Source organism: Podarcis erhardii (assembly GCF_964252035.2).
Source record: "Podarcis erhardii genome assembly, chromosome: 8".
NCBI classification, from domain to species: Eukaryota; Metazoa; Chordata; class Lepidosauria; order Squamata; family Lacertidae; genus Podarcis; species Podarcis erhardii.
The window spans coordinates 53842857-53870103 of NC_138499.1; the positions used below are offsets into that span (position 1 = coordinate 53842857).

Here is a 27247-nt window from a genome sequence, read left to right on the forward strand (position 1 = left end):
CATGTAGCAAAATAAAAATAAAAATCAGTCCCACTGGGTAAATGTGTGCAAGGAAATATTCTCAGTACTCCATCAGCTAAGGATTGATAGTTCTTGCCTAAAAACACAGTCACACACCCATTTCTCCTTCTTGTGAGATCTGGTATATTGGCCAAAAATGGTCTTTCCTTATGGAATAGAAGCTGAAATGCCTTTCATTCTGTGCAGTTCAGAGATCAACAAAGCAGAGACACTGTGGAATAGTAGGTGGGCCAAAGGAGAATCTATGCTTTCCCAAGCCCCACAAGCAGTAAAATTTGGATCAAATTGATTATATTCTTCCTAGCACTTGAGAATCCCTATCATAAAGAGGTAAGTCAGACCACAGGGATATAGCCTACTTCCTTGTTTACAAGAATAGAGGTCTCAGATAAACAACCAAATGTCTTCTACTTTAATGCGCCCGCATATCAGAACATCTGACAAGTGTTGTGCCAATAGGTTTGCTTTTTCCCGCTGCGGATGACAGATGATTATGACCTATTGAAAGGAAGTGCTGTGCTTCTGCTTTGTACATCAGAGGTAACAAATACAAAACACCCTTCTGTTTAGTAGCACTGACAGCATCCCTCTTGATGATCCTTTACAAAACATGCACTACTGTAAGGAAAAAACATTTCCCCACAACATAGCGGATTTATAAGGCATTTCATTATTGTATATTGCTTTCTTCCCTGGTTATGTTTTTTAAGAAACTATGGAAAATACAGTTCATGATTGAATATTATATCATTGTGTATACAGGGCACATTAAACTCACACAAGGTGAGTATTTTTCAAGGTAATTCTTTCATGCTGTAAGCCTGACTGATGCCAACATGTTCCTCTGAAGACATGCCAATTGTGTGTTTATGGCCGTTTATCCCGCCTCGGGATGAGAAAACATGAAAATTTCAGCTTTTCCATTTCTTATTATTCTAATCTTAAATTCAGTTTTTCATTTCCACATGAGTTCCTGATCATTATTATTTTTAAAACCCTCATGAAAACCTTCGTGCAATTTTTTGTATGCAATTTTGCCCAACAGATACATTTTTTCAAAGCAAATTTATGTAGCATTTCTACCAATATATGCATTAAATGGACACCTTATGCTAGTACGTTGGGGGCACTTTCCCTTCCAATTTTACATATACACCAATGTGGTTTGAGCTAGTCTCAACTGACCAGAAAAGAGATCTTGGGAGTCATGGTGGAGGCTCAATGAAAACCTTGAGCGACTGAGCAACAACCATGAAAAAGGAGAATTCCTTACTAGGGGTTATTAGATCTAAAATTAAATTCCCATTATTATAGTACCTTTACACAAACATACGTTATTACTATACTTGGAATACTGTGTGCATTTCTGGTTGCTTCCTCTCAAAAAGGGCATTGAAGAAGTGTAAAATGATTAAGGGGCTGAAGAAACTCCCCTATGAAGACAACGTGTATTTGGTGTTCTTTTATTTAGGAAAAATTCAAGTAAGGGGAAGGAAACACAGTACAAAGTTGTATAAAAGTATGCCATAGTGTGGAGAAAGTTGATAGAGAGGTTGCCACATATACTAGAACCTGGATCATTCCATAATGCTAAATCCCGTACACACACATACAAAATTCTTCACATGGCTAAAATATGGAATTCATTATCACAATATGGTTCCCAGCCTAGAGGGCTTTTAAAGAGCAATAGACAAATTCATGGAAGATAAGGCTATTACAATGGCTACCAGTCATGATGGCTAATTATTACCTTTAACAACAGCAGTTGCAGTGGGCCTTAGAATGCCAATTGCTGGGGAACAACAGTGGGAGAAGGCTGTGGCCAATGTCATCTTGTGGGTTTCAAAAGTCATGTGGGAAAGAGAATGCTGGCCTGATCCCAGTTTCTTCTATCTCTTCTCTATTATATATGTCAAACTACGTGCAAATAGAGCACCAAGGAGTGAAAAGCAGTACTTTTAAATGTTTTATTATTGTAAAAAAAACAAAAACAAACACAAGCCCCCCCCCCCATATTTACAGCTGATAAATTCAACAAAGTAAAATAAAATTGGAGCACTTCCATTCAAGTTAAAATAGACACCTGACTGTGTGGAGCTCTTTACATGATCAAAAAAAAAATAGTCATTTTGTTTTATACCGCAAGTTATTCATTCCCAAGATAAAAGGGGGAATGCTCAGTTAAATCTACTTTAACTGCAGTGTTATGAAGCTGAAGTGAAATGGCAGTACACTTGAGTTCAGTAAACGCCAGGGAGTTTGACATTCCATATGCTGGATGGCAAACATATACCTATTTTAACTGCCACTGTCCAAACCACTCTAACTCTGCTTAACATCCTATAAATTGGTATAAATGCTAGGATTTTGTTGTTGTTGAAAGCATGCTCTCAAGATTCAGCACTAGAAAAACTACTATATAGCATGTAGCTGTTATTTGTATCTAAAAGAAAGCTATAAGAACACAAAATTAATAAGTCGTGTGAAATAGTAGATGAATTCAGATTTTTTGTGCTGACATTCACTACTTCTGTAAACAACATATAACACCAACAAAATAGAAATGCTATCCTGGTACGGTCTAAAACCTCTTCTCTCCGTCCTAAAAATCCAGCTCATTTTATGCTTTTGATGCTTAAAGCATAGAGGAGTTTTGCAGCATTGGACAAAACCTCAATTATGTGAAAAACCAACTACGCATGACATGACAAGAGTTGAACCTTGCCTCAAACAAAATACCATTTATAACTTCTATCAGTGTTCAGAACCAACACAACCTGGTTTAAATTTAAACAAAAGCCAGAACAAAGTTTCTTTATAAAGCCAAACTGTCACAGCTAGAATATTTCTGGTAACTATAAATTAAATCTCAGCAATTTATTCTTTGGGCAAAGAACAACTGTCAGTGAAAGTGCTAAACACTTTTCCATTTCTCATCTCTTCCTATTTTGAAAATCAACATTCATTTTTATCAAGGAGAACCCTACTTTTAAAACCCATGCATTTTCAAAACAGCTGTGTTATTATCGGCTTAATTTCCTTCTAAATAACAAAACTATGTAAATCGAATTAGTTTGCTTAGAATGTTTTAGAAAGTTGATTAGCTTTAAAGTACTACAGGGTTTCCCTATCTTCAGGAGGACAAAAAATTCTATCTTCTAGTCTTAATTCCTTAAAACTTTTTTTATCCAAGCTTAAAATTTCTTTTTTGAGAATGTACATATGTAGCGATACATATTATACCAAACTGCTTTACCAAGACTCACAAGCTGGGAAGCTTTTATTTTTCAGTTTTCCAACTGGATGTGACATAGCCGTAGTTCTGAAAATGAGCAGCATAGGTTTGGTTGCTATGGTAATCACCATGGTATCAATACTCCAAACACCATCTTATAGCTTATCCCTTGAGATCTTAACTCTGGAGAGAGCTTAGTTGCTTTCAATGTCAAGGGACCGTATTAGAGATGACTTATGTGATTTAACAGTTAATGAAAATGTACTGCACCGACAAATACCCCCCTTTTCTAGAAGTGTTAACAGTCCTTCAGATAATTAAATTGCTCTGTCCAATCAACATGTAGTTGAGATGTCAAATGCAGATATCACTGATAACAAGCCAATAAAATATTTGTTTATGTGTTTTTCACTTGTAGAAGTCACAGTTGTTGCAAGATTTAACCCACCTTTAAAAATATTTTGGCATATTGAAGAAACACTTGTCATTAATCATGCAGTAGACACACAGAAAAAAATATTCCACTAATTTTGTCATGAGCAAATGAAACCTTCAGTTTTGTCAAGATTAGGGGAAATCTCATCTAAAAGCAAGGTTTTTTTCCTTTTAAGTTAAATAGAGAAGTGATTTTTTAATAATGAACCATATTGGACCAATATAATGCAATAGCAAATGGACCCAGTAAGCAAATACTACTTTGAAGAATATTAAAATTGCAAAAAAAACAACTAAAGAGAGACGGCAATACCTGTGTTTAGCACTGCCATGAGACTTCTGTAACAGATTATCTAAAATTTACATCTTTTTATTAAAAAAACAAAAAATGAAATAAAATGAAGTATGTATTGCTTTTCAAAGCAATACTAACTATTTTTAAAAGCATTTATGTAATGTCCCAAAGGTATGTTTCCCCATTTACATATTTCACTCTAGGCTGAGAACATTCCTGCAGTCCTTTTTAAATGTTTTATTTACTTTGGCCACATAGTTAAAATAATTGTTAACCAGTTCTCAGTAGCTAGAAAAGAAGAAAATCAGTAGCTAGAAAAGAAGAAAACTTCAGTGTGCATCACTGTAAAATAGCTCATATATACATCCCTTAATTTGATTTCTTTTCAGCAGGATAAAGATAGTAAAGGACTCTGAAACCCAGACTTCCACTTATTCTTCTTCATGGCCAAGCAATTGGAACACATGCATGTAAAACAAAAAGTTCATCATCTCTGAAGGTCACAGGTAAATAGATGAATTCAATAAATAAGTCTATATTTTGAAATTCTACTTTTTTTTAATTAAGCAATTTAGTCTTTTTTCTTTTCAAATATAGTTTTCTGTTCTTGCTCGCCACCTGGAAATTCTAGACGGTTCTCACTGTTTTCTTCCTCTTGTTCTTCTTCAGTGCCTTCATCAGTCAGTTCCCGCCCTGTACTTTCCTTCTTAGATGCTTCCGCTTCATCTGATCTTCCATCAGAGTCAGCCATACAAATTCCGTAACACATGATGCTGATGACACCCAGTGGTAGACCAAAGAGAAAGCAGCCCAGAAGGGGGGAACTCTTGAAAACAGACTGTTGAGAAATGGTTAGCTGTTAGTGACAATTTGACAACATCTGACAAATATATCAATGCATAAGCTTTCACGGAATACGGTCCATCAGATATATGGAGTGTTTTCCTGAGCTGCAGGTATATCTACACATGGTTTTGGGGAAGGGGGTTTGTAAAGAGTAAGTCAGAGGGAAATAAAATGCAGAAAAACACAGTGGGAATTACATACTTAGCAGTTCCTGGAAACATCAGGCAAGTGGAGATCGCTCACCTAAAGACTTTATTTTAAAGGGAGTTTATGAACCGATGAAGTTGGCGGTTGTGAAAATCTCGAAGGTCGGCATTCAGCATATCAAGTGGATAAGAAGCAGCAAATGTTACTAAAGCTACAGTGCTAAAACACTTACCTGGGGCTAAGTCCCACTGAACTCAATGGGACTTAAGCTTTTGCACAGACGTGGATAGGAGCGTGCATTTAGTAGGACTTGTCTTTCATTTAAAAGCTTCTGATATTTACAGTGTGTTAAGCTGATGTACTCTCCCCGCAAACATCTTTGATTCATCAAGTTAAGACCAAATTAACTCCATTATAATTTAAAAAATTGTCCAGTAGCACCTTAGAGACCAACCAAGATTGTTCTGGGTATGAGCTTTCATGTGCATGCATACTTCGTCAGACCAACACAGCTACCTACCTGAAGCCATTATAATTGTTATTCTATTTTAGGGCAATTCCACAAACTAAGTTTTGTGTACATCTATGCAGTCTTTGCCCCCAAAACAGATTTTATGTCTTTATGGAAATATGTGCACAGACCTATATGTAACTTATTGTTCTTGTGTTGGCTGTTTGTTTCTGGCAGGCCAACAACAACATTCAGGTTTCCAGATGTGCTGTGAGTACAGAGAGGAGGTAGCTGAACCAGTTGACAAGTGAGTTTTAAGGGTTCTTGAAGCATCTGCTAAAGATCTGAACAAATGCTGCTTCTTTTAGCAGTAGTTGTCACATGGATTACCAGTAGTACATATTGTATATCTCTACAAGTTGGATTCTCCTAACCGAGGGTCCATGTTGCGCACAGCCCCAGGACTCCCCGCAACCGGCATGGAGGAGGGGCTTTGCCCCGCTCCAGCCAGTGGTGCCACGATCTTGCCACTGGCTTTTAGCCAATCAGCGTGGTGGCCTGATTGGGAGTAGAGTATTTAAACAGAAGCACGTCGTGGGGACCTCCTCTTGCTTTGTGCTGCCGAACACTCACCACCCCTTGTTAGGTTGGGGTCAGACCTTGCTTTGGACTCCTGTTTTGGAACAGGGGCCAGGTAGGATTTTTTTCTAATGTGGCAGATTGGCAGCGGCTGCTGTGTTTTTGCCTACCTCTTAGAATCGTCACAACTTTGTAAGGTTTGGTGGTTAGGCATTGGTTTAGGGGAATGTGGGGAGGGGAGGTGTGGCCATTACCTGCCCCTCCATTTGATAGGGTATTCTGTTAAAAGAATCCGGGGGCTTGGATCTCGGCCGAAGCCTGGGGAGGAGCTAGGGCCATGCCAGGACCCCCGGGAACCCCAGAGGTGAGCACCAGTCAATAGCCATTGTTGGAGCTCCCTCTGCTGGTAGTTTACGCTTTGCAGGCTACCTGCTGGGTGGCAGGAGCCAGTTATAGTCATTAGATACCAATGCCTAAGCCAATACCAGTCACATTTGTGTACTCAATAAAGTTGTAGCCTAAATTTGCCCATTAACCTTTAAACTAAATTCTGTCTCCTTTGTGTCTTTATTTCCATGGGGGTGGGTTTCAGGGCTTGACACGCAACGCCTGCAGCTGCTGGGAATAGCTATCACTGTCTTGGAAACTCATGGCAGCAGTCAACACAAGGATTATTGCTTGACTCCATGGAGAGCACTTTAAAGGGGGAAGCTGATTTTCAAAGGGTTTCTGTGATCCATCTCTCCATCTAAGCTAGGGTTGGCGTATTCAAAAAGTGAAAATCCGGACAGAAAAGTTATTGAACTTTTTTTCAGCCAAAGTTCATGAGCTTTTTAAAGTTTTGCCAGAAATCTAAAAATAAATGTTTAAAAAGGGAAGTTTTTGAGCTATTTTTAAGGGAAATTGCCAAAAGCAACACTGCTGATATGGGTTGCCAAATGTCTGGGTTCCTGATGCCAAGATGTGTGTTTCAAAAGTAGATATATTGTAACAAACTTCTTTAAAATACAGAACCCAGCACCCAAAATCATGTGATCAAATTAGATATTGATGTTAGGATGGGTAACCTGAGGACCTTAATATGCTGGATGTTTGGCAGGTACTGTCCCTATTTTATATCTGATATACGTTTAGACATTATCTAACAGAGATGGGACATTACTTACTCCTACAGTAGACTTAGCATCATAAATTATTCTCTTGATCCGTTGAAGAATTCCATCTCCACCGTGTGCCTAAAATTTCAAAGGTAAAAACAGGCATTAGCACTAGTCAATTATATTTCAGCTTGCATCCACCTTTCTTCACCATGAAGTCTGATATATAATGTTTTTCCATTGAAGGGGAAAATTATTTTCTTGTGACATTCTTGGGGTCCTTTGCAAGGACCTGTCCCCAGGCTGTCTCTAATGTTAGTTCTTTCCAGCGACTCTTGTTTTTCAAGGAACATTGGTACTGCACATTCAAATCAGAAAACAGAAATGAAGTAAGATAGCCAACAAACTGTTAGGTCTTTGAGCAGTTCAAGAACTGGTTAAAGAGATTTTGAATAAAAGAGAAAGGCTTACTTCTGCAGTGCCTTCCAGGATCTCATTAATGAACTGAACCATATCTTCAGTACTCTCAATAGTTTTATGAGGTAGGAAATACTGTTGATTGGATGTGTTCAATACAACTATAGTGGGAATTTTCAGATCACTGAAACAGTAAAATCGAACAAGTCAGGAACTAAAAAAAGAAAAAAGCTATCAGTTATCAGCATTCAATTTATTAATAGAGCACCTAAGAACTATAAAAGCTTCTTGGCAACTTGACTTTGCAACTATCCTATCTATAGTATCTGAACAAGTGATTCAACTCATTTCTTGCAGGAAGACCAAATGAGGTGGTGGTAGTGGAGTATTTGCCACATTCCTATGACACTGAAATATCATACAAGGTTCAGCTTTAACCATCTTGCTTCTGACAAAGGTTTCATAGTCCACTTTTCCAATGCTTAACAATGAGGGGGGACAGCAGATACAACAAGTGAATCTGGACAAGACTACACTAAAGGTAAAGGTAAAGGTACCCCTAATCATTAGGTCCAGTTGCGGACGACTCTGGAGTTGTGGCGCTCATCTCGCTCTATAGACCGAGGGAGCCAGTGTTAATCTGCAGACAGCTTCCGGGTCATGTGGCCAGCATGACTAAGCCGCTTCTGGCGAACTAGAGCAGCACACAGAAACGCCATTTACCTTCCCGCCGGAAGGTACCTATTTATCTACTTGCACTTTGACGTGCTTTCGAAGACTATACTAGTAGCCAGCAAGTCATGGTATCTAGAGCAGAATGAAGACAACCTTGATAGACAGAAATCTGATTCCCCTAGACTGCCACTGTAGCTAGCTACTAACTTCTACAACATGCCCAAAAGTACCATTTGCTATAGTCTCCAGCAGCATGTCTTTTGCCAACTATATCTACAGGCTACATTTGGAATAATATTGTAATTTGTCAAGTGGACCAAGCCAAGGAGAGCTAAGCATGGTTTCTCATTATCTACAGCAGGCATATCCAACTCCCAAGAGACTGCGATCTACTCCCACTATAAAAAAACTGGCAGTGATCTACCCATTGGATTGACCAAAGTTGTTGAGCTTTTTGGGGGAAGCCTTCAGCAAAGTTGTTGAGCTTTCGACCAGTTGGACATGCCTGATCTGCAGGAATGGCCTCATTTCTACTGGGAAACATAGGTATCAGACAGATGTAATCTTCGAAGCCTTAAGCGTTGGTGTAATTTGAGCCTCTATTCAGGAACAATAAGGGTTATTTCTCTGCTGAAACAATGGAACACAACCCGGAGCTGCCCTTCTGAATCCTCTCAAAGAGAGATTTGAGAGCTTTATACACCTCTTCTAGGCCACAAAAGCTCAGCAACAATAGCTGAAATTCAAAATCCATCAAGCATGTAAAACAAAGTCCTAAGTTCCTAATACGTTTTTCTCCTTAATGGTGTGTAATCATTTCACAGTATATATAAGCCTCAATCAGTGTGTGTGTGTGTGTGTGTGTGTGTGTGTGTGTGTATTTCATGTTCAGCTCCCATTTATGTGCCTTTTCTCTCTCCATTTACTATCCCATCCTGCCATCTAGTGGAAAAAGTTATATACAAACTTTAAATATCTAGGTTTTATATATAATGAAAGTGTTCTCTTTAAAAGTAAAATGGTTTTAATGCATATTGAAGGGCCATATCCAAGTGCTATTTATTTTAAACACAAATGCAAACACACACAAAACAGTACAAATCATAAAATTAGGACAAGTATATGTAACTTTGGCACAGACAATTCATATGATAAATTTCCAGGGTTCACAGTGATTCCATGAAGGGAACATGCTGAATCCATTCTTGTGACGGCAATCACTGGGCAGAGTATCTCATCCTACACAGTGCAAAACCAATGCATGTACTGATCAACTTTCACACATCTACCAAGTTTATATGCTCTCTTTCTACAGATATTTGTAACCTGCTTACAGCAAACACAAGAACAGAGTTTCAAAATATAAACCTTGCTACACAAATGATATTAACAGCATGAAATCTCAAAAACATACTTACTCCATTAGTAAACTATTCATGTATTCATTACCATCCATATGGCCAAACTGGAAGCTCCTGTGAAGAGTCAAAATACAAATTGTTAATTAAACCTAACTTTTAAAAAATGACAGCAAGTTGTATCCATCTATATTTGGAGAACTTGGAGGCAAACTTGGAGGTTCCTCATTTGGAGGCAGCAGTTTGAATCGAAACTGCTTCTGCCAAACAGATTTGCTGCAACTGCTGATCAGCAGTTACAGCAAGCTCCTTTGAATCCCTGCTCCCAGAGCCAATCAGCTGACCGGCAGGGAAAGTGTGTCTTTAAAGGAAGTTACTGTTACCACACTGATCAGTGGTAACAGCTACTTCACCTGAACTCTGTCAGGTGTTAAATCACCTTTTGTTATTAGGGCGGTCTCATCAACCCATGGAGAGTGGGGGAATTAGGGATCCTGATTTAAGGGATGTGTGACTTAGCATGAAACCCACAACAAAAAGTTCTTTTGTATTATCACTCCTAACACGCTTATTACTTTTCAAAGTTCTAGCGATACTCTCCTCTTAATATAGATCACACCAATTAATCACATTTTATACTTTCCTGCACTTTTATTTCCACTATATTTTCTTGGCTAAGTGGAAAGTGTGGACAATAAACAAACAGTTCTAAAGCAGTATCTAATCCATTCATTTTAGTTACAAACCACCCTTTAGTACAACTCTTCCAAAGCAGTGTACAAGAGGTCAGGTGCTCTACTTCTATGAATTATCCACTGCTAGAATCTTGTGTATGGTAGTTACTTCAAATTATAAAAAATGGACTAATTTCAGCAACTGTATTTGTGAGGAGGACTTGCTAACACAGGGTCATATCCAGTGCTGCAGCTCTGCTCACACAACACACTTTCTTCCTCCTCTCCTATGTGTGCAGATTTTATGAATACACAGGGGGAAGAGAGGAAATGGAAGTCTCAATGTGCAAGCAGAACTCTGCTAACAGAGCATTGGATGCAACCCATAGCTAGGCAAAAGCATGGAACTGGGTGCATATTTTGTTTAAACAGTTGGATCTTATGTCCCTGTGAGCTATTGGAGCCTAAGAAACTGGACAGGCCAAACAATGCTACTAGTAGTGGCCAGGAATGTGAGGGGGCACTCCAGTGCCTACTAGCACAACCCCTTGCCCCTCCCCACAACAAGAACAAAATTAAAAATTAGGAACTGAATATGGAGTACACAAAATTAATTCTGCACATTTCCTTTTTCTTGGTAAAGAATTTAACTGTCCTAGTAAATGTTGAATGCACTGTCTTAGATAAAAAGGGGAGAGTTGTTTAGATTGCTTCTGCATTCCCCTAAACCACTCTCACGCTTCATCATTTGCGCACAAGTAATTTACAACCTCCAGAAGAGCTGCCCTTAGTTGAACAAAACCCATGGGTAGCAACATTGTTGTACAGCTTTGCTATCTCCTGTACCTTGGTCCCTTTGGACCAGGAAACTATTCTCAGAAAAGTAGTGCCAGGATAAACATCTAGCTACAGCCATTAAGGATCTGGCAGTCTGTTCATATATCTGAAAGCTTTAAAAAGGCAAAAGTATCTTGCTTTGCATGAGCTAATATTTGTATTTTCAAGTGGCTAATAATTACAGCTTAAATTGATGTCAATATGGTAAACCGATCTGCACACATATTAGAGATCTAATAAAACGAAAGAGCTTTTCCATCTCAATATTACTTATTTCTCATTACAGTTATTTGTGAATGTATACTTTTTCAATGAAGAACCTAGTTTCTATTCTATCTTGACATCAGAAGGTGCTCCGCCAGAGAGCAAATGTGTGACATACATGTGTTAGGGTATTTTAAAAGTCTTTTTTTAAAGAAAATGGGGCACACACACATTTTCAAAACATATGCAATCCCTAAAGCTTAGTTTCTTCTACTTTTCTCCTAAATGTGGGCAATTTGTGTATATAGTCTTAAGATTACCTAGCTATTATGAATGGATTTGTTAACTGTCACGGTCAAAACTACTAGAATTTGCAGTATTTCTTCAACCCACTTAACACACGATGAGGAACAATTAACAAGTGATTAAATATATGCATGTACCTATGAAAATGGTCTCTATAATTTTTGGCAACATCCTGCATAATAGACTTCAACCTGTAAAAAGAAACATTTCACAGTATTTCCACAAATATAAACAGAATCTATTCAGCAATAGTATTGTACAGCATTGCTGTACATTCAGCAATGAAACACATTGGGCCATGGAGATAAGAGAGTACCTAAACATAAAGCCTGTTTATGAAGGCCAAGGTATGGTAATGGTCATTACATCTAGAATGCTCCATGGCTCCCGATTTACAAGAAATCAAGATTCTACTCAGTTTTGTGCCACTACATACTATACGAGTACCGTCATACCTTGGTTGTTGAATGCCTTGGTACTTGTCCGTTTTGGCTTCCAAACGCCACGGTTTGCAAACGTTCTTTGGAAGCCGAACATCTGATGCGGCTTCCGCAGCTCCCGATTGAGTGCAGGAAGCTCCGGCAGCCAATCAGAAGCCGTGCCTTGGTTTTCAAACATTTTCGGAAGTCGAATGGACTTCCGGAACGGATTCCATTTGACAACCAAGGTATGACTGTATTTGTCTGTGCCCTTCAATACAGAAGCTTCATATGTATGACATACAGCTCAATCCTATCTGATTAAAAGGGTGATAAAAGGGCAGCTGAACGAATGGACAATAATGGCAAGTGAAATGATGTCAGCTAGAGACTGAAGCGACAATGGATGGAGCAGTGGAGATGCATCTTGGACATGGCTTGTAACGGGATAGGAAACCAGGCTTTTTTAAAAAATGAGATTGTATTAAATTAAATTAATTTGGTTTAATTTGTAATAATTTGGAAAATCAATAGAAAATTGGCGAAAAAAAGAAAAGGGAAACCTGATCCCATGAATGGTGAGTTCAGCGGGAATTAATTCCTAGTACAGTGGTACCTCGGGTTACATACGCTTCAGGTTACAGACTCCGCTAACCCAGAAATAGTGCTTCAGGTTAAGAACTTTGCTTCAGGATGAGAACAGAAATCGTGCTCCGGCAGCGCAGCGGCAGCGGGAGGCCCCATTAGCTAAAGTGGTGCCTCAGGTTAAGAACAGTTTCAGGTTAAGTACAGACCTCCGGAACGAATTAAATACTTAACCTGAGGTACCACTGTAACTGTACATAGGACCATACCCTTTTCCCTTTATTAATAATATCTGAATAAACCTATGGCTTGTTTTTGATGTGCAGCTTCCTTTTATATTAGTTTTTAAACAATGTAGTCCAACAACAGACAAGTTAGGGATTGGAGGAGGGTTCATGCAGCATGATGTTCAAGAGGTGTCATTTTCTAAATAGTTTGTTATGTTTTATCACGTATACACACCAACATACCTAATATGTTCAACAGAAGTGTTTTTATCATCAATAATTGCAATAGCCACAAGTTTTCCTAAAAAGCAAAAGACATAGAACTAAATTTAGGATATGTCTACAGAAAGATGCTTCTTATTTAAGTAACCTCCCATCCCCAAAGAAAACAGAACAGCTATCTTGTAACCATTATTTTATATATATATATAAAAGCATTGCCATATGCTCCAGAAATGGGAAATGCTACTGAAAATAAAACACTACTCATCCTCAACCACAAAGCACTTTCTCAAATGGAAAGGTCTTACAGATACACAAGCTACAACATACCTTGATGGAAGGCATGGAGCAGAATAGAATATTTAAGCTGGAAACTCCACCACTACTATTAAACTTTCTTCTGAAGTTATTCTTTGTGTGTCCTACACAATGCCTATCACCTATAATAATTCATTGTTCAAGTAGGTTACTGTTACAGGAGAACTGTCCCATTTCAAAATATGTGGGGATTACAAGACTGAAATTTGCTGCCCACGGAAAGTTATCATGTCTGGGAGAGGAGTTCTAGCCTAGATTTAGCTTTCCATAGGAAGGGAGTTTTGAAGAGTGCTGATTACTAGCATTAGAAATGGTGTGAATGTTTGGCATCATTCAAGCAGGATCTGAAGAAGGGACATGCATCAGTGGAAAATCCATAATCCATAAAATCCTTTGATGTTTCCCAGGCATAGTAGAACATAAAGCAGCTTTTTAAAATTGCAGTGGACTTTACATACAAAAGTGTTAACGTAGCGTACAATTAATTTCTGAAGGAAGGTCATCTTACCTGTGTCTCCAAGTTCATACAGAGTAAATCCATCAACATTAAGATACCCCTGAAATCTCTCCTTGCTTATCCAGGATGACAAATCACCATCTTCATATTCTTTAAAAAAAAGGGGGGGGGACAGTGAAAGAAAAAATAAAATGCTCATGCCTTCTTCTAACACTATCATATATACCAGGCATGTCCAACTCCCAAGAGACTGTGATCTACTCCCAGTATAAAAAAAACTGGCAGTGATCTACCCATTGTCATTGGAGGGAGGAGGAGTGTGTGTGGGGTGGGTGGATTGACCAGAGTTGTTGAGCATTTTTTAGGAAGGAAGTGCCCAGAGTTGTTGAGCGTTTCAGAGGGAGGATTGCACAGAGTTTTTTTAGCTTTCCCCCCGTAACCTTTTGTACACAATAAGGATCCCGCGATCTACGAGGATCAGCCGGGGATCTACCGGTAGATCACAATCTACTGGTTGGACATACTAAGAGCATACTGTTTCTCCAAGTGTCAGTCTACTGTTTGGACTCAAAATTGCTCAGAGTGGAACTCAAAAATGGATTATTCTGTAGGCGAAAGGCAATTTTAGCCAATTGTCCCACTCAATGGCAGCCCCCTTTATAATCTGCTGCAGAGGATTAAGGTACTCTTCAGGGCAGGTGGTGCAGCTAAGTGACAACTACCCAAATAGCCTTCTCCCTCTTCTGTCACTGTGAGTTTCAGTAAGCAGAGATGCAGCCTCTACTGGATCTGACTCATTTCCATAAACGGAAGGAGCCCTTCCAGTATGTTTCCGAGCACAATTCAAAGTGTTGGTGCTGACCTTTAAAGCCCTAAACGGCCTCGGTCCAGTATACCTGAAGGAGCGTCTCCACCCCCATCATTCTGCCCGGACGCTGAGGTCCAGCGCCGAGGGCCTTCTGGCGGTTCCCTCATTGCGAGAAGCAAAGCTACAGGGAACCAGGCAGAGGGCCTTCTCGGTAGTGGCCCCCGCCCTGTGGAACGCCCTTCCAGCAGATGTCAAAGCGATAAACAACTACCTGACATTCAGAAGACATCTTAAGGCAGCCCTGTTCAGGGAAGTTTTTAACGTGTGATATTTTACTGTATTTTTGGTTTTTATGGAAGCCGCCCAGAGTGGCTGGGGAGGCCCAGCCAGATGGGCGGGGTATAAATAATAAATTATTATTATTATTATTATTATGGAAGAGTAGGTCTGAATCCAAACCCACATGTAACCAAAGTGGACATCCAGGAAGAAGAAAGGAGTGTCAGCAGACTTTGGGGAACTTCAAATTTTGTAGAACTACCAGACCAACAACAACTTCAGGTAAAAATATTAATGGGAAGGAACCCCAGAACTGCTATAGAATCCCAAGTCAACTGGAAAAGAAAACCTGGGGAGGGAATTAAAATATACACCAGGCCTAACAAAGCACCGTGTGCACAACTGAAACTTACAGAGTGCCTGTTTATAATTAATAAATACGAGGAACAACCTACTTTGAAGCAAATGACACAGATGCAAGTCACAGTTTGAGCCAGCATGACTGTGCACAATCAACACACATTTTGATATTTTTGAGAAGTATGTAACAGCATCTAGACTGAGACGTATTAGGGCTAGAATCCTAAAAATGCAGGGGGAGGAATGCAATACATGTTACTGACATAATACTCTAGATCTATAACTTACCATCATACACAAAATAAGTTCCATCTTTGAAAACTATAACAGCTGGCATCTCAGGGAGTGTCACATACTGAAAGATAAAAAAGATAAAGCAAACACTTTAATGGCACAAAGAAACTTTCAGGTTACATTTATATTTCCCAATTTTTTATTGATTCTACTTTTCAGTTATAGACCATGAAGTGGCTTATAAATATTCATAAAACACAAAGTCACTGAATAAAAACAAACAGTGTGAAGGTGTAAAAAAAAAGAAAAGCACCATGGCGTCTCCTGCCTAGAGATGCCTATATCACCACCCTCTTTAATGTATCTCTTTCAACAGGTGAAGATTTTAATTTTAAATTAGCATTGGCTTGTCAGGCTGACGTCACATCAAAATATATTATGATGACCTGTAAGTTAAAAAGTTACATCTGTTGGTTTCTTTGACTGGTTTATGGGTTCTATTTGCTTTCTCAGTCTGTTATTTGGGCTCATTATATTTTTCATTTGTATTGCTGTTAGCTGCCTTGGGTGCAATATGCAGAAAAGCAGGATATAAATTGTAATTAATACATAAAATTAAGAGTAAGCATCACAACCTAATACACTGACCATGCACCTCTAATGCAGATATTCTTCCCAATCTCTTTCCCCAGTTGGATGACATAAAAGATAGGCAACATTTTTGAAGGAAAAAACTGACAATACCAAAAAATAAATTGTGTGCAGAAATGTTCTGTTAAGAAAGGAGGTTGGGTATGAGGAAATTTTATTTTTGTACAGTGGTACCTCTGGTTACGTACTTAATTTGTTCCGGAGGTCCGTTCTTAACCTGAAACTGTTCTTAACCTGAAGCACCACTTTCGCTAATGGGAACTCCTGCCGCCGCCACCGCGCAATTTCTGTTCTCATCCTGAAGCAAAGTTCTTAACCCGAGGTACTATTTCTGGGTTAGCGGAGTCTGTAACCTGAAGCGTATGTAACCTGAGGTACCACTGTACTTTTATAGCTCAAGTTATTCAACAAATCAGAAATTTAGCTTTGATTTTCCAATTTAGTATCTGTAACGATTAAAAGGTTTGTGTGTTACATAACGAAGCTAGCTGGTGAATAAATGTTAAGATTTTTGTTTGCTATATCATAGATATGCAATGCCTATGTTCAAGTAAGGTGTTCTTGACACTTCTAGAAAAATTCTAGTGTAAAAGCATGGTGTACTTTTCCTATTAAAAATGAGAACCTGTTTTTTAAAGGGATTTTGGCCTTAGTTCTTTTATTCTCTAGATAATTTAAAATTCTATTGTTCCTATTTTTTGCAGTTTCAAACCCTGAGGATAGTAAAAAAATTAGCACAACGTGGGACAAACTGCAAGCCAGCAGTGACAATAGATGATGCCTTGTGTACATGAAAATAGCCTCATTGCTTTTTGTGTACCAAGCCCTAAAGGTGACACACTCTCTCTCTCTCTCTCTCTCTCTCTCTCTCTTTCTCTCTCTCTCTCTCTCTCTCTCTCTCTCTCACACACACACACATGAAATAATGCAGCTATGCTGTCAAAGAATAAAAATGCAAGGAATTGTCTTTTGAACTTTACCTTGAACCTCACCACCACCACTGTGGTCATCTTCATGAGAGGATCTAACTTTTATAATACATCTGCCACCCAAAACAATGACAGCACAATGGGGAAAATCACATTTAAAAAAATCTTTGTATAGTATTAAAGTGGGCTGGTAAAGTATTTACATTTCCTCCCCAAATATAACTAGCATAGAGTGCATCTTTTAAACTTCTTTTTGCATCAGAATGCAAACTAGGGAGATCTAACTATCTTAAGTGCACTACAGCATAGATTTGTGAATGAGCAACACTAACTGTAAAGGAACACTGGGTCTCTCTCTCTCTCTATATATACACACATATACATATACACAGAGAGAGAGAGAAAGAGAGAGAGAATGATACAAAATATTATTGAGAAGACTTAGGACCAGTTTCCACTAACCAGGTGTGCTAGCGAAAGTCACTGCAAAGGCTTTCACTAGAGCAATGAGGCTTTCGCCCCTACACTCCTGATCCCACAAATCCACTTGGGTGTGTCAGGAGAACCCACAGAACAGCATGCAAGAGGAGGAGAAGGGAGACTGTTCTGTCTGGCAAGGCATGATGTTAAATTCCAGCCTTACCATTGCAATCTCCAATAATTTAAGTAAACATTACTATCCTATCCTCTACAAATCACTTTCATCACCCATGGTCTCCCATTGGGTGATTGAAGCTGTTCTGTTTCCATTTTCCCTTGTCAAGTAGCAACAAGAACATGACAGAATTATACTCCCAACAGCTCCATGTCTACCTTGCACACAAAGAAAAATCAGAACCGGAATCAGCCCCATCCCCCTTTCCAAAGACCTCAAGGAAAGACAGACCTAAACAGAACATGTGCAACGAAACTGTGTGCCCAATAAGAGTCTCTTCTTAAATTTAGATGGTGCTGATTCCACAGCCAATGGAGCTGAAATTTAACAGTGCCTTGCCTTACCAGCTGTGGCTACTTCACAAAGCCGTAACTGGACATACTGCATTGTCACACCTAAATGGCTCATTTCCGATTGCGGAGAAAGACTTCAAATGACAACTCTTACTTGCATTCATGTAAAGCATACCAAAACAAAACAAAACAAAACAAAACATGAAAACACCCCACCACCACCACCTCAAACATTTTTAACGGTAATCTAACAGTGTTTATTTACATACATTCTTGAATAAATTTACCTCAGGTAGTATCTCTTCTGAGGCAGAAAAAAAGTAGGTATAAACAATTAGTTCGGAAGCAACTTCTATGTATTTTTCCTGTGGAAATACAAATAGACATTTTAAAACAGTTTCTCAATCTTCATAATAAACATAGCAAAACAAAAATACAATGTTGCTTATTTCACTGCTAAATGTTGGTTCCTCATTCACCAAAGCAGGGGCAAGGAACCTTTTTGGGTTGAGAGCTGCATGCTGGTGTTGGGGCCTGAAGTCATAGAGGAACAGCCTTTCCTTTCTCTCACCCATCCTTGCTTCCCAGGAGGCTGCCGGAGAAGGGACAGATCACTCTTAGCATATGGCTACTGATCACTTGCAGAGGAAATTTTTAAATTTCTCATCTCTCCATTTATTCTAGCTTCCCCTTCCTTTCCCCTCATGTTTCTCTTCCTCTCTGCTCCCCACAGTCCCCACAAAACTAATCTGAAAGCAACCTCAAGACCTTCGGCTTCAAGTTCCCGACCCTGGCCTTAAGTACTTGTGACTGTGTCTCAACATAGTCATGCTATGTCAATGTGTGTGTCTACTGCCAGCTGATCCTCATGATGTCATGCATCAGCAGTAGCACTCTTATTCGTCCATTCCCTCCCACACCATTCCTCCAATTTGCAGGGTAAGTTATGGTATGAAATCCCAGAGGCACAATCCACAGGCCCATTTTTGTACTTCCAGGAGATTAACAACTCAGTTTCTAGGAATCTTCTTCTTCAAGGGAATAACACTGATTTCTCTCATCATAGCATCATTAAATCCAACTCTACAATTCTATGAATCTAAATATATCTACCTCACTGCACTAAATATATTTATTTATTTATTTTCCCAAAGCTGCAACTTTAAGTACCCTTGCAGATTTGGTGAAATTACTTGGGGTTGAGATGCCAGCTACCAGAACAATCTTAGGAAGCATGCATTAAAATGTAATACTCTTTTGGAATCAGCAAACAATAATTTAAATGAAGTTTCAAACCTTCAGTGGAGATTCTCCACCAATGTAAAGAAAAAATACACGATGCCTCTTTTGCACATGTTCAAACATCTGCTGGCTAGGGAGGGGTCGAATAATAGGCCTGAAGAATAAAATAAAGAAAACAGATAAATAGGAGCAAGAAAAGCAGTTTCCAATTGCTGTCTCTGAGTACTGTACTGATAATTTTAAACACCTTTAAATCTAAGACCAATGAGAACTCAATACAGGAGTGCTGAATCACACCAGTTTGTCTTCTCTTGTAAATATTTCAACACTTACACATATTTCTATATGTGGACATTGGGGTGGGGGGTAGGGAATCAACTACAATGTGCTAACCTCATGTACTGGCATTATCCACCAAAAACCTTTATTTTCATTTTTTAAAAGGATGCACTTTCAAGTATCAGATGACTACACTAAGAAATTATCTAAGTGTTTAGAAACTGAGGAGAACACATGAAAATCATTAGTGAACATTTGCCTTGACCAAGCAAAATAAAGGCTTGTTTTTTTTAAATGGGGGAAGGGAAATCCTGCTAGCATCTAGCATCTAATAATTATTAGGAAATGTTACATCATCCTTTCCAGTTCAGCAACTGTGTTCTATAGTTGCATCATTACTGGAGTCAATATAGAAACATTTTAAAGACTTAATTAAGAACTGTAGTGTAATTTCATCATGTTGTTAGATGTATTTTCTCCCAGCGTTTCCTACTATGATAGCTATGTTTTTCAAGATGTTGTAAGACTTCTAGGAATTGATCACAGGCATTTGTTAAAGAAATAGCTGCTAAAGTCCAAATAGTTCCATGCAGACATCACAATAAGGTGAAATAAGGTGGCTAAATTTTATCTTAACGTCTTGTGACAACTATAGGTTACTACCGACTAAGGCACAAAAGAGATGTCTGGAAAAAGTGCTGTTATTAACTGACAGTTAATCAACAACTGTAGCTTAATTTTTCTATCTCACAAATTTTCTGGAACAACAACAAAGATCTCCCCCCTCCTTCTGACAGAATAAGAAGGAACTGACCTTGGAATGACAAGCACATATATTAATAACTTATTAAACAAGCGGCTTTGGGTGACAAATCTTTTCATGTAATCATACTGCCTGTCAAGACCAGGATATTCATGGGCTGAGCTATGTGAACAGTTTGTAAGACTGAAATCTAAAGGCTTTGTAAAGAAAACTAAAGGACGGTTTAGAGAGGCATAGGGGTGGTGGAATATGATACCTGCAACAGATTCAAGGGCTCATGCATGCATGCTAGATTAAACACATTACTTGGATGGATTTTAGAAGTCAAGATGTCACTTCACAGAATCACTCTTTCTATATACATATATTTATGTATTATGAAATAGAATTATGAGCTACCTCAGCATACTATAATCAATTGTCTTATGACATTAAGCCACTTTGCTTGTATAGTGTACCATGGGCTAAGTCACCCACATTCAACTGTTGCCACATACTCTCCACTCCACATGCCATACAAAACTGACGCTATAAATACTCACCCTGCTACTCTGTTTGCAAACTCAACAATATCATCTTTGGTCCTGGGTCCTCTATAGTTGTATGCCAAATCACCCTTTAACCTACGTAAAATAATAGTCAACATCTTGGATGAATATTTCAAGTGCTGCAATATTTTTAGCACATACAGTTAACTGGAAAAAGTTCAACCCAGGGCTCACATTTTATGAACACACAGTAGCAACGTATTTCAATAGCCTTACTGCAGTGGGAGGGCCAGCTAAGCAGCGATGATGTTCCTCACAACATCAGTTAGCTTTTAGGTGAATCAGGAGTGGTGAACAAAGAAGAAACTTAAATAATGGTCCAATACATCAGAATGGAACACTTTGCACAAGAGACACTAATGATACTACAAAGCACTAAAGTTTTAATATACAAGACACAAAATTCTACTTACAGTTTAATTGTTGGATAGCCTCGAACTCCAAATTCAGAGGCAATGCCTACAAACAAACAGTAGTATAACCAAGCATTTAAAAGGGCATTTTTAATTAATACAATTACAATATTCAAAAATGTATTACTGGCATTTCTTGTAGTGGCAAACAAACAGCAGCAGACATTTTTATAACATACAAACTGTTGCATATATACCGTATTTTTCGCCCCATAGGACGCACTTTTCCCCCTCCAAAAATGAAGGGGAAATCTGGGTGCGTCCTATGGGGCGAATGCAGGCTTTCGCTGAAGCTTGGAGAGCGAGAGGGGTCGGTGCGCACCGACCCCTCTCACTCTCCAGGCTTCAGGAAGACATCTGCAGCCTAGGCAGCCCTGCAGGAGGTCCGGCAGGGATGTCTAGGCTGCGGATAGCAGCCTGGTTCCCGGAGCGTCGGGCGCCCTGAAAGCAGAGCGCCCGGCGCTTCGGGAGCACATCCACAGCCTGGGCAGCCCTGCAGGAGGTCCGGCAGGGATGTCTAGGCTGCGGATAGCAGCCTGCTTCCCGGAGCGTCGGGCGCCCTGAAAGCAGAGCGCCCGGCGCTTCGGGAGCACATCCGCAGCCTGGGCAGCCCTGTGGGAGTTCTCCGCAGGGCTCCCCACGCTGCGGATAGCAGCCTGCCGCCCGGCAGGCGGGGCGCCCTGAAGCAGAGCGCCCCGTGCGCCGGGCAGACATCCGCAGCGTGGGGAGCCCTGCAGGAGTTCCCCGCAGGGCTCCCCACGCTGCGGATAGCAGCCTGCCGCCTGAGGCAGACATCGGCCAGCCCCACAAGCTCGGGGGACAGCAGGGAGGCGCAGCGCCGTTCCTCGGCCTGGTTCGGTTTCCCCGACCCGCTTTTGGGGGGGGAAATAAAGGGAAAAAATTTTTCCTTTATTTCCCCCCCAAAAAACTAGGTGCGTCCTATGGGATGGAGCGTCCTATGGCACGAAAAATACGGTAATCCTATATCTATAGGAACAGGCTGTCAGATGATGTGCATCCTTCCATGAAAGAATAGAGGCCAAGAGGCCATGCCAATTTCCCCACTGAGCTTTGTACCAACACTGAATTTGCTTATATGTGTTTGGTTAACTTACTGGCTTTCATGTTACTTTCAAAGAGTATAAATTCTAACACAGATCAGAAGACCTTACTAAAGCACTTACTAGAATAAGAAGTTGCATCCATCTTCCCAACTTTGACTGGTGAACCAGTGCTTCCCATCTCTTTACCAACTTCATTCCACACCGGTTCCAACTTCTTGCAATGGCCACACCATGGTGCATAAAACTGAGAACACACACACACAAAAATAAGCATAGCCAGTGAAGTCTTTGGAGAAACTATTAAACATGTACTTGTATATGAAACCACCCATGGGGACAGATGGAAACTACCACATTTCTCAAATGCACACAAAATTTGTTTATTTAGCAGTACATTTTGAGTTTGCTCATCATTACACTTCTACAACAAAATGAATTCTTCCAGTAGCTGCTTGGATAGTAGAGTATCAATTCAGTTACAGGGCATTATTCTGAAAATTAAAAACTCAACAAAAATTATACTAATTGAAAAAATAAATAAAAGCGAACTAAAAATTCATGTATCTATGTCTTTAAAATGCTGCATATTAACAGTGCTGTCCAGGTAATACTTCAATGTGCAGTAGTGTAGCATATTGTTCACTACTATTTTTTATATATGATACAACACACATGCAAAGCAAAATTGTATGCAGTCAACTTGAATCAAAGCAATTTTTGGGTTATCATATCATTACAAAGAGTTTATCTGCCCATCAACATAATTACTCCAGATCTGTACTCCAGATTTTTCAACAATGGAATCTTTTTTATTAGGGCCACACAGCAACAAGTACCTACATTAAACCCTCATGTATTATAAGAATCCACTCCGGATAAGTATAATTCATTGTATTGTATTGTATTTATAACTTATGTTTTTCTTCCATGGAAATTAAGATAAGCATGAATGTAGAAGCTATTTTTAAACAGAGATAAAATTTGTTTTTGAATAGTTTTGTGGTGTGGGGTTTGTTTGTTTTGCTTTTTTGCTGTTATACTCACATCTACAAGCCAAATGTCATCTTTACGGTTCTCTTTAAACCTAAGAAAGAAGCATAACTGATTAAATATGCTTGACAAGTATTTTGCATTTTATTAAAATAATACAAAAGCAAGAGAAGAGCTTGTTTTTACTACTGAAGACTCTTTTATACCTTGCTGTTAACAGAATATTAATCATTCCCATCCTTCATGAAAACCATTATTGTGTGGACTAGCAATAGATCACAAATATCGACGACCACACTAAAAATGTTTTTACCTATGCACTTAAGCAATACAAGAAAATATGCTTATTATTATTAGTAATAGTAGCAACCACCACCAAAATTAATAGGTCTTAAATAATTTGTAAGAGGCTTAAAAAGCTAAAATGGGTTAACATGTTCCAGGCATATGATACTTCTGAGCATGCGATTAAGGTCAACTAATTATTTGCCAACACAAATTACAGATTAGTTATCTGATATCTATAAAGGTAAACAACCGCTACATCACTATTTTGTTGGCATAGACTATATATACAGCTCACAACATTTACTTTGTGTATTCTGTTACTTTACAGTCCATTTCTTACATTTCTAAAGTGTTTTAATATGTAAAAGTGCAGCATGCAATCTGCAAGATATATGCAATATAAATCAAACTTAAAATTACAACTGTAAGAACAAGTTATTTTTTTTAACCAGTCAAATGTATTTCAGTTGGGTCTTCATTACTGTAAGAGCAAACAAATACAAAATGATGCAGCAAAAAAAAGCTAACCCTGTTCTAGGCTGCATGAAGAGAAGTATGGTGTCAAGATCAAGGGAAGTAATAGTACCACTCTATTCTGCCTTAGTCAGACGACACTTTGAATACTGTGTCCAGTTCTGGGCACCACAATTTAAGAAGGATGTTAACAAGCTGGAACATGTGCAGAGGAGGGCAACCAAGATGATCAAGGGTCTGGAAGGTAAACTTTATGAGTGCTTGAAGGAGCTGGGTATGTTTAGCCTGGAAAAGAGGAGACTGAGAGGAGATATGATAGCCATCTTCAAATATATGAAGGGCTGTCACATGGAGGAGGGAGCATGCTTGATTTCTCCTGCTATGGATGGAAGGACCAATGGCTTCAAGTTGCAAGAAAGGAGATTCCGACTAAACATTTAGAAAAAAATTCTGACAGTAAGAGCTGTTCAGCAGTGGAACAGACTCCCCCGAGAGGTGGACTCTCCTTCTTTGGAGGTTTTTAAACAGAGGTTAGATGGCCATCTGTCATGGATGCTTTAGCTGAGATTCCTGAATTGCAGGGAGTTGGACTAGATGACCCTTTGGGTCCCTTTCAACTCTAAGATTCTATGATTCTATATTTAAATTACAGACAAACTAGGCAAGATAAGGAGACTAGTATCCTGTGTGCCCACACCCACTTACCCCCTTGTAAAAGCAGCTGCAAGCAACAAATACTATAACATGCAGTATTTGGGGTGGCAATTTTTAAAGGGAAAATTGAAAAAAGAAAAGCTATAAATTCCATTCCCCTGCTTCACAGCCCTGATCTGAAATGCTTATGTGTTTTGGGGGGGTGGGGATGGTGGCTATAGGTTTGTGTTTGTTTTTGTTTGATTATTTGGTGTTCTCATTTTTTATTTTTATGTTGTGAACTGCCCTGTGATCTTCAGATGAAGGGCAGTATACAAATTTAATAAATAATAATAATAATAGCGGGAACATGGCTATTTAGATGCCTGTAACTCAAAACCAGACAGAGAAACAGTTTTGATGAAGCCAGTATCTGAGCCCAGACTGTTCTGCAAGTCTGAAAGTTGGGTCAGCAGCTTAACTAAGTGTCTAAGAGATGAGATATTTCTGATGAGCTTTATTGGCACCAAGCAGCTGGTGGAGGTAAATTGCTGAAAGGGCAATACCAACCCAATTTGACATTCACATTGTGTGCACTTTTCTGACAGTTTGTTGCTGTGTCACTGGAGATTGCAACATGCTTCACAGCTGCTAGCAAAGTGATTTTTTTAAAAAAATAGTGGATGCAGGGCTAACCCACTCTAGAGGCAAGGCGAGGAAACAGCATTGGGTGGCAGGATCCACAAGGGCAGTCAGGTTCAGGAAGCATTCTTGCATCTGATTTGTGTTTAGTTTTCTCCTCTTAAATATCAGCAATGTGGGCAAGAAATTATGTATGGAATCCCACACCAAACAAGTGAATTTCTGCTTGCACAAAGGGACTTTGCCTCCCTGCTTCTCTCTGTAGCTCACCCCCACTACAACCCCATTTCTTTTTGAACACTTTTGTGTTTCCTACCACAGAGAAGGTCCATGTGTGCATGACAAGGTGACTGACTTTTATGCATTTGGACTCTGCAACATACTCATGTGTAAGAAGAGCATGCTGCATGAAGTGACCTGCCAATGAATACCAGAAAAACATCTACATGTGATATATGGATTCAAATAATGTCTAAAGTCATCATCTACAATAAAAACACTGCATACTTACGAGTCATCTAAGTCTTCCACGAAAGATGCATCAACTACCAAAATAAATGCCGCAACTAGCAAAAAAAGAGAGTTTATCTTGGTCTCATATGCATACTAATGTCTGTTCATATCTTGTCTATCCCACCTCCGCAACACCCCTACAATTAGCTTCCACCTAAGTCTCACTTCTCTCCAGTTCTAATGGACCCCAAACCATGTTCCACCTGTTTTAATGTTTCAGGATATTTGATGATCACTTGACCATTGCCCTCTCTCCCTGGGAAGCTCTACCTGCTTGCTCACTGTCTCCTTGAGAAGCCAAGAGGAAAAGGCAGAAATAGGATGCATATATAGGCAAGAACAACTCTGCTTGCTTGTTTACCCCCCCCCCCCTTTCTCTCTGAGTGGCAAAGTACTGCTAACTCTTCCCCCTCTTGCACATCTTCCCCTTCCTCTTTACAGTGAAGAAATAAAGCCAGAGTCCTCAACGCTATGTCACCTCTGGCCAAGAAACAAAAGACAGCAAGCAAGAGGAGGCCTTGCTGGATCAGCTGTTGCCATTCCCAGCCCACCTGCTCTTTATGGGCAGGCCTGCTGGCTCCATCCTCCTTGCCATCCCACCCAGAGAGAGGAAGATTAAAAAAAAAACACAGGCGGGCAGAGCCACAGCTGCCTCTCGCCCTCACCTACTGTACTTCCCACAAAAACCGAGATGGGGAAGAAGCTGGAGAGAGTGGCAGCTGCCCATTGTCACACCCCCCCCCCCGCCACTTGATTCTATGGCCAAGCAGGCAGCAGGTGCCATGTGCCGCCTGCCCCTCTGTGGGTCCCAATGGGTGGGGCCTCGTTTCCTCAGACTCCTCCCTCGGCCAAGAAGAGGCCCAGACCTTTACCAAAACTGCAGCAGGTGGCCACCACGGGGTCCCCCAAAACGCGCCCCGCCCCAGACATTTGCGCCTCGGCCTCGCCTTCCCCAGCAGCCCCCCCCCCCCCCCGCAGCCATTTCCCTTCCCAGGCAGGCAGGGGAAGCCTCGGCCCTTAAGCAACCCCTTGCCCCCCCCCTTCCATTCATACCCACCCGCCCCCTGGCCGCCCCCAGACCCTCTTCCGCTCCCGCCATATGCTTCCCACTCCCTCCTCCATGGCGACTACCTGCCGCCCACAGGAGCGGGCCCCTCCGCCGCTCTCTTCTCCTCCCTTCTGCCATACTGACAGGAGCTGGTGGACCCAAGCGAAGCGGCGGCCGGAAGGGGAAGCGGAGCCACAACCCCGCCGCCCGGCCCCACGGAGCATGCGCCCGGCGGCTCCGGCTCCAGCGGTTGCCTCCGCTGTTTGGAAGCGGGAGGGGCGGTTGCTAAGCGACGCTCCACCATCTCCGGCTTCGGGTTGCCAGCAAGGCCGC

General features: G+C 40.2%; 1 protein-coding gene across 1 annotated transcript; it reads right to left on the reverse strand.

Annotated features, from left to right (window-relative positions):
* Window positions 1-1468: 1468 nt before the first annotated feature.
* On the reverse strand, window positions 1469-27164 carry TMX3 (thioredoxin related transmembrane protein 3). The gene is made up of 16 exons (XM_081875120.1): window positions 26998-27164; window positions 25865-25919; window positions 23371-23410; window positions 22447-22570; window positions 21263-21308; window positions 20844-20924; window positions 19314-19413; window positions 18305-18382; window positions 15544-15610; window positions 13860-13958; window positions 13055-13112; window positions 11718-11771; window positions 9620-9676; window positions 7581-7710; window positions 7179-7247; window positions 1469-4827 (listed from the first exon to the last, which is right to left on the reverse strand). The coding sequence occupies exons 1-16, from the start codon at window positions 27050-27052 to the stop codon at window positions 4561-4563; spliced, it is 1380 nt and encodes a 459-aa protein (XP_081731246.1). The 5' UTR covers window positions 27053-27164; the 3' UTR covers window positions 1469-4560.
* Window positions 27165-27247: the final 83 nt, after the last annotated feature.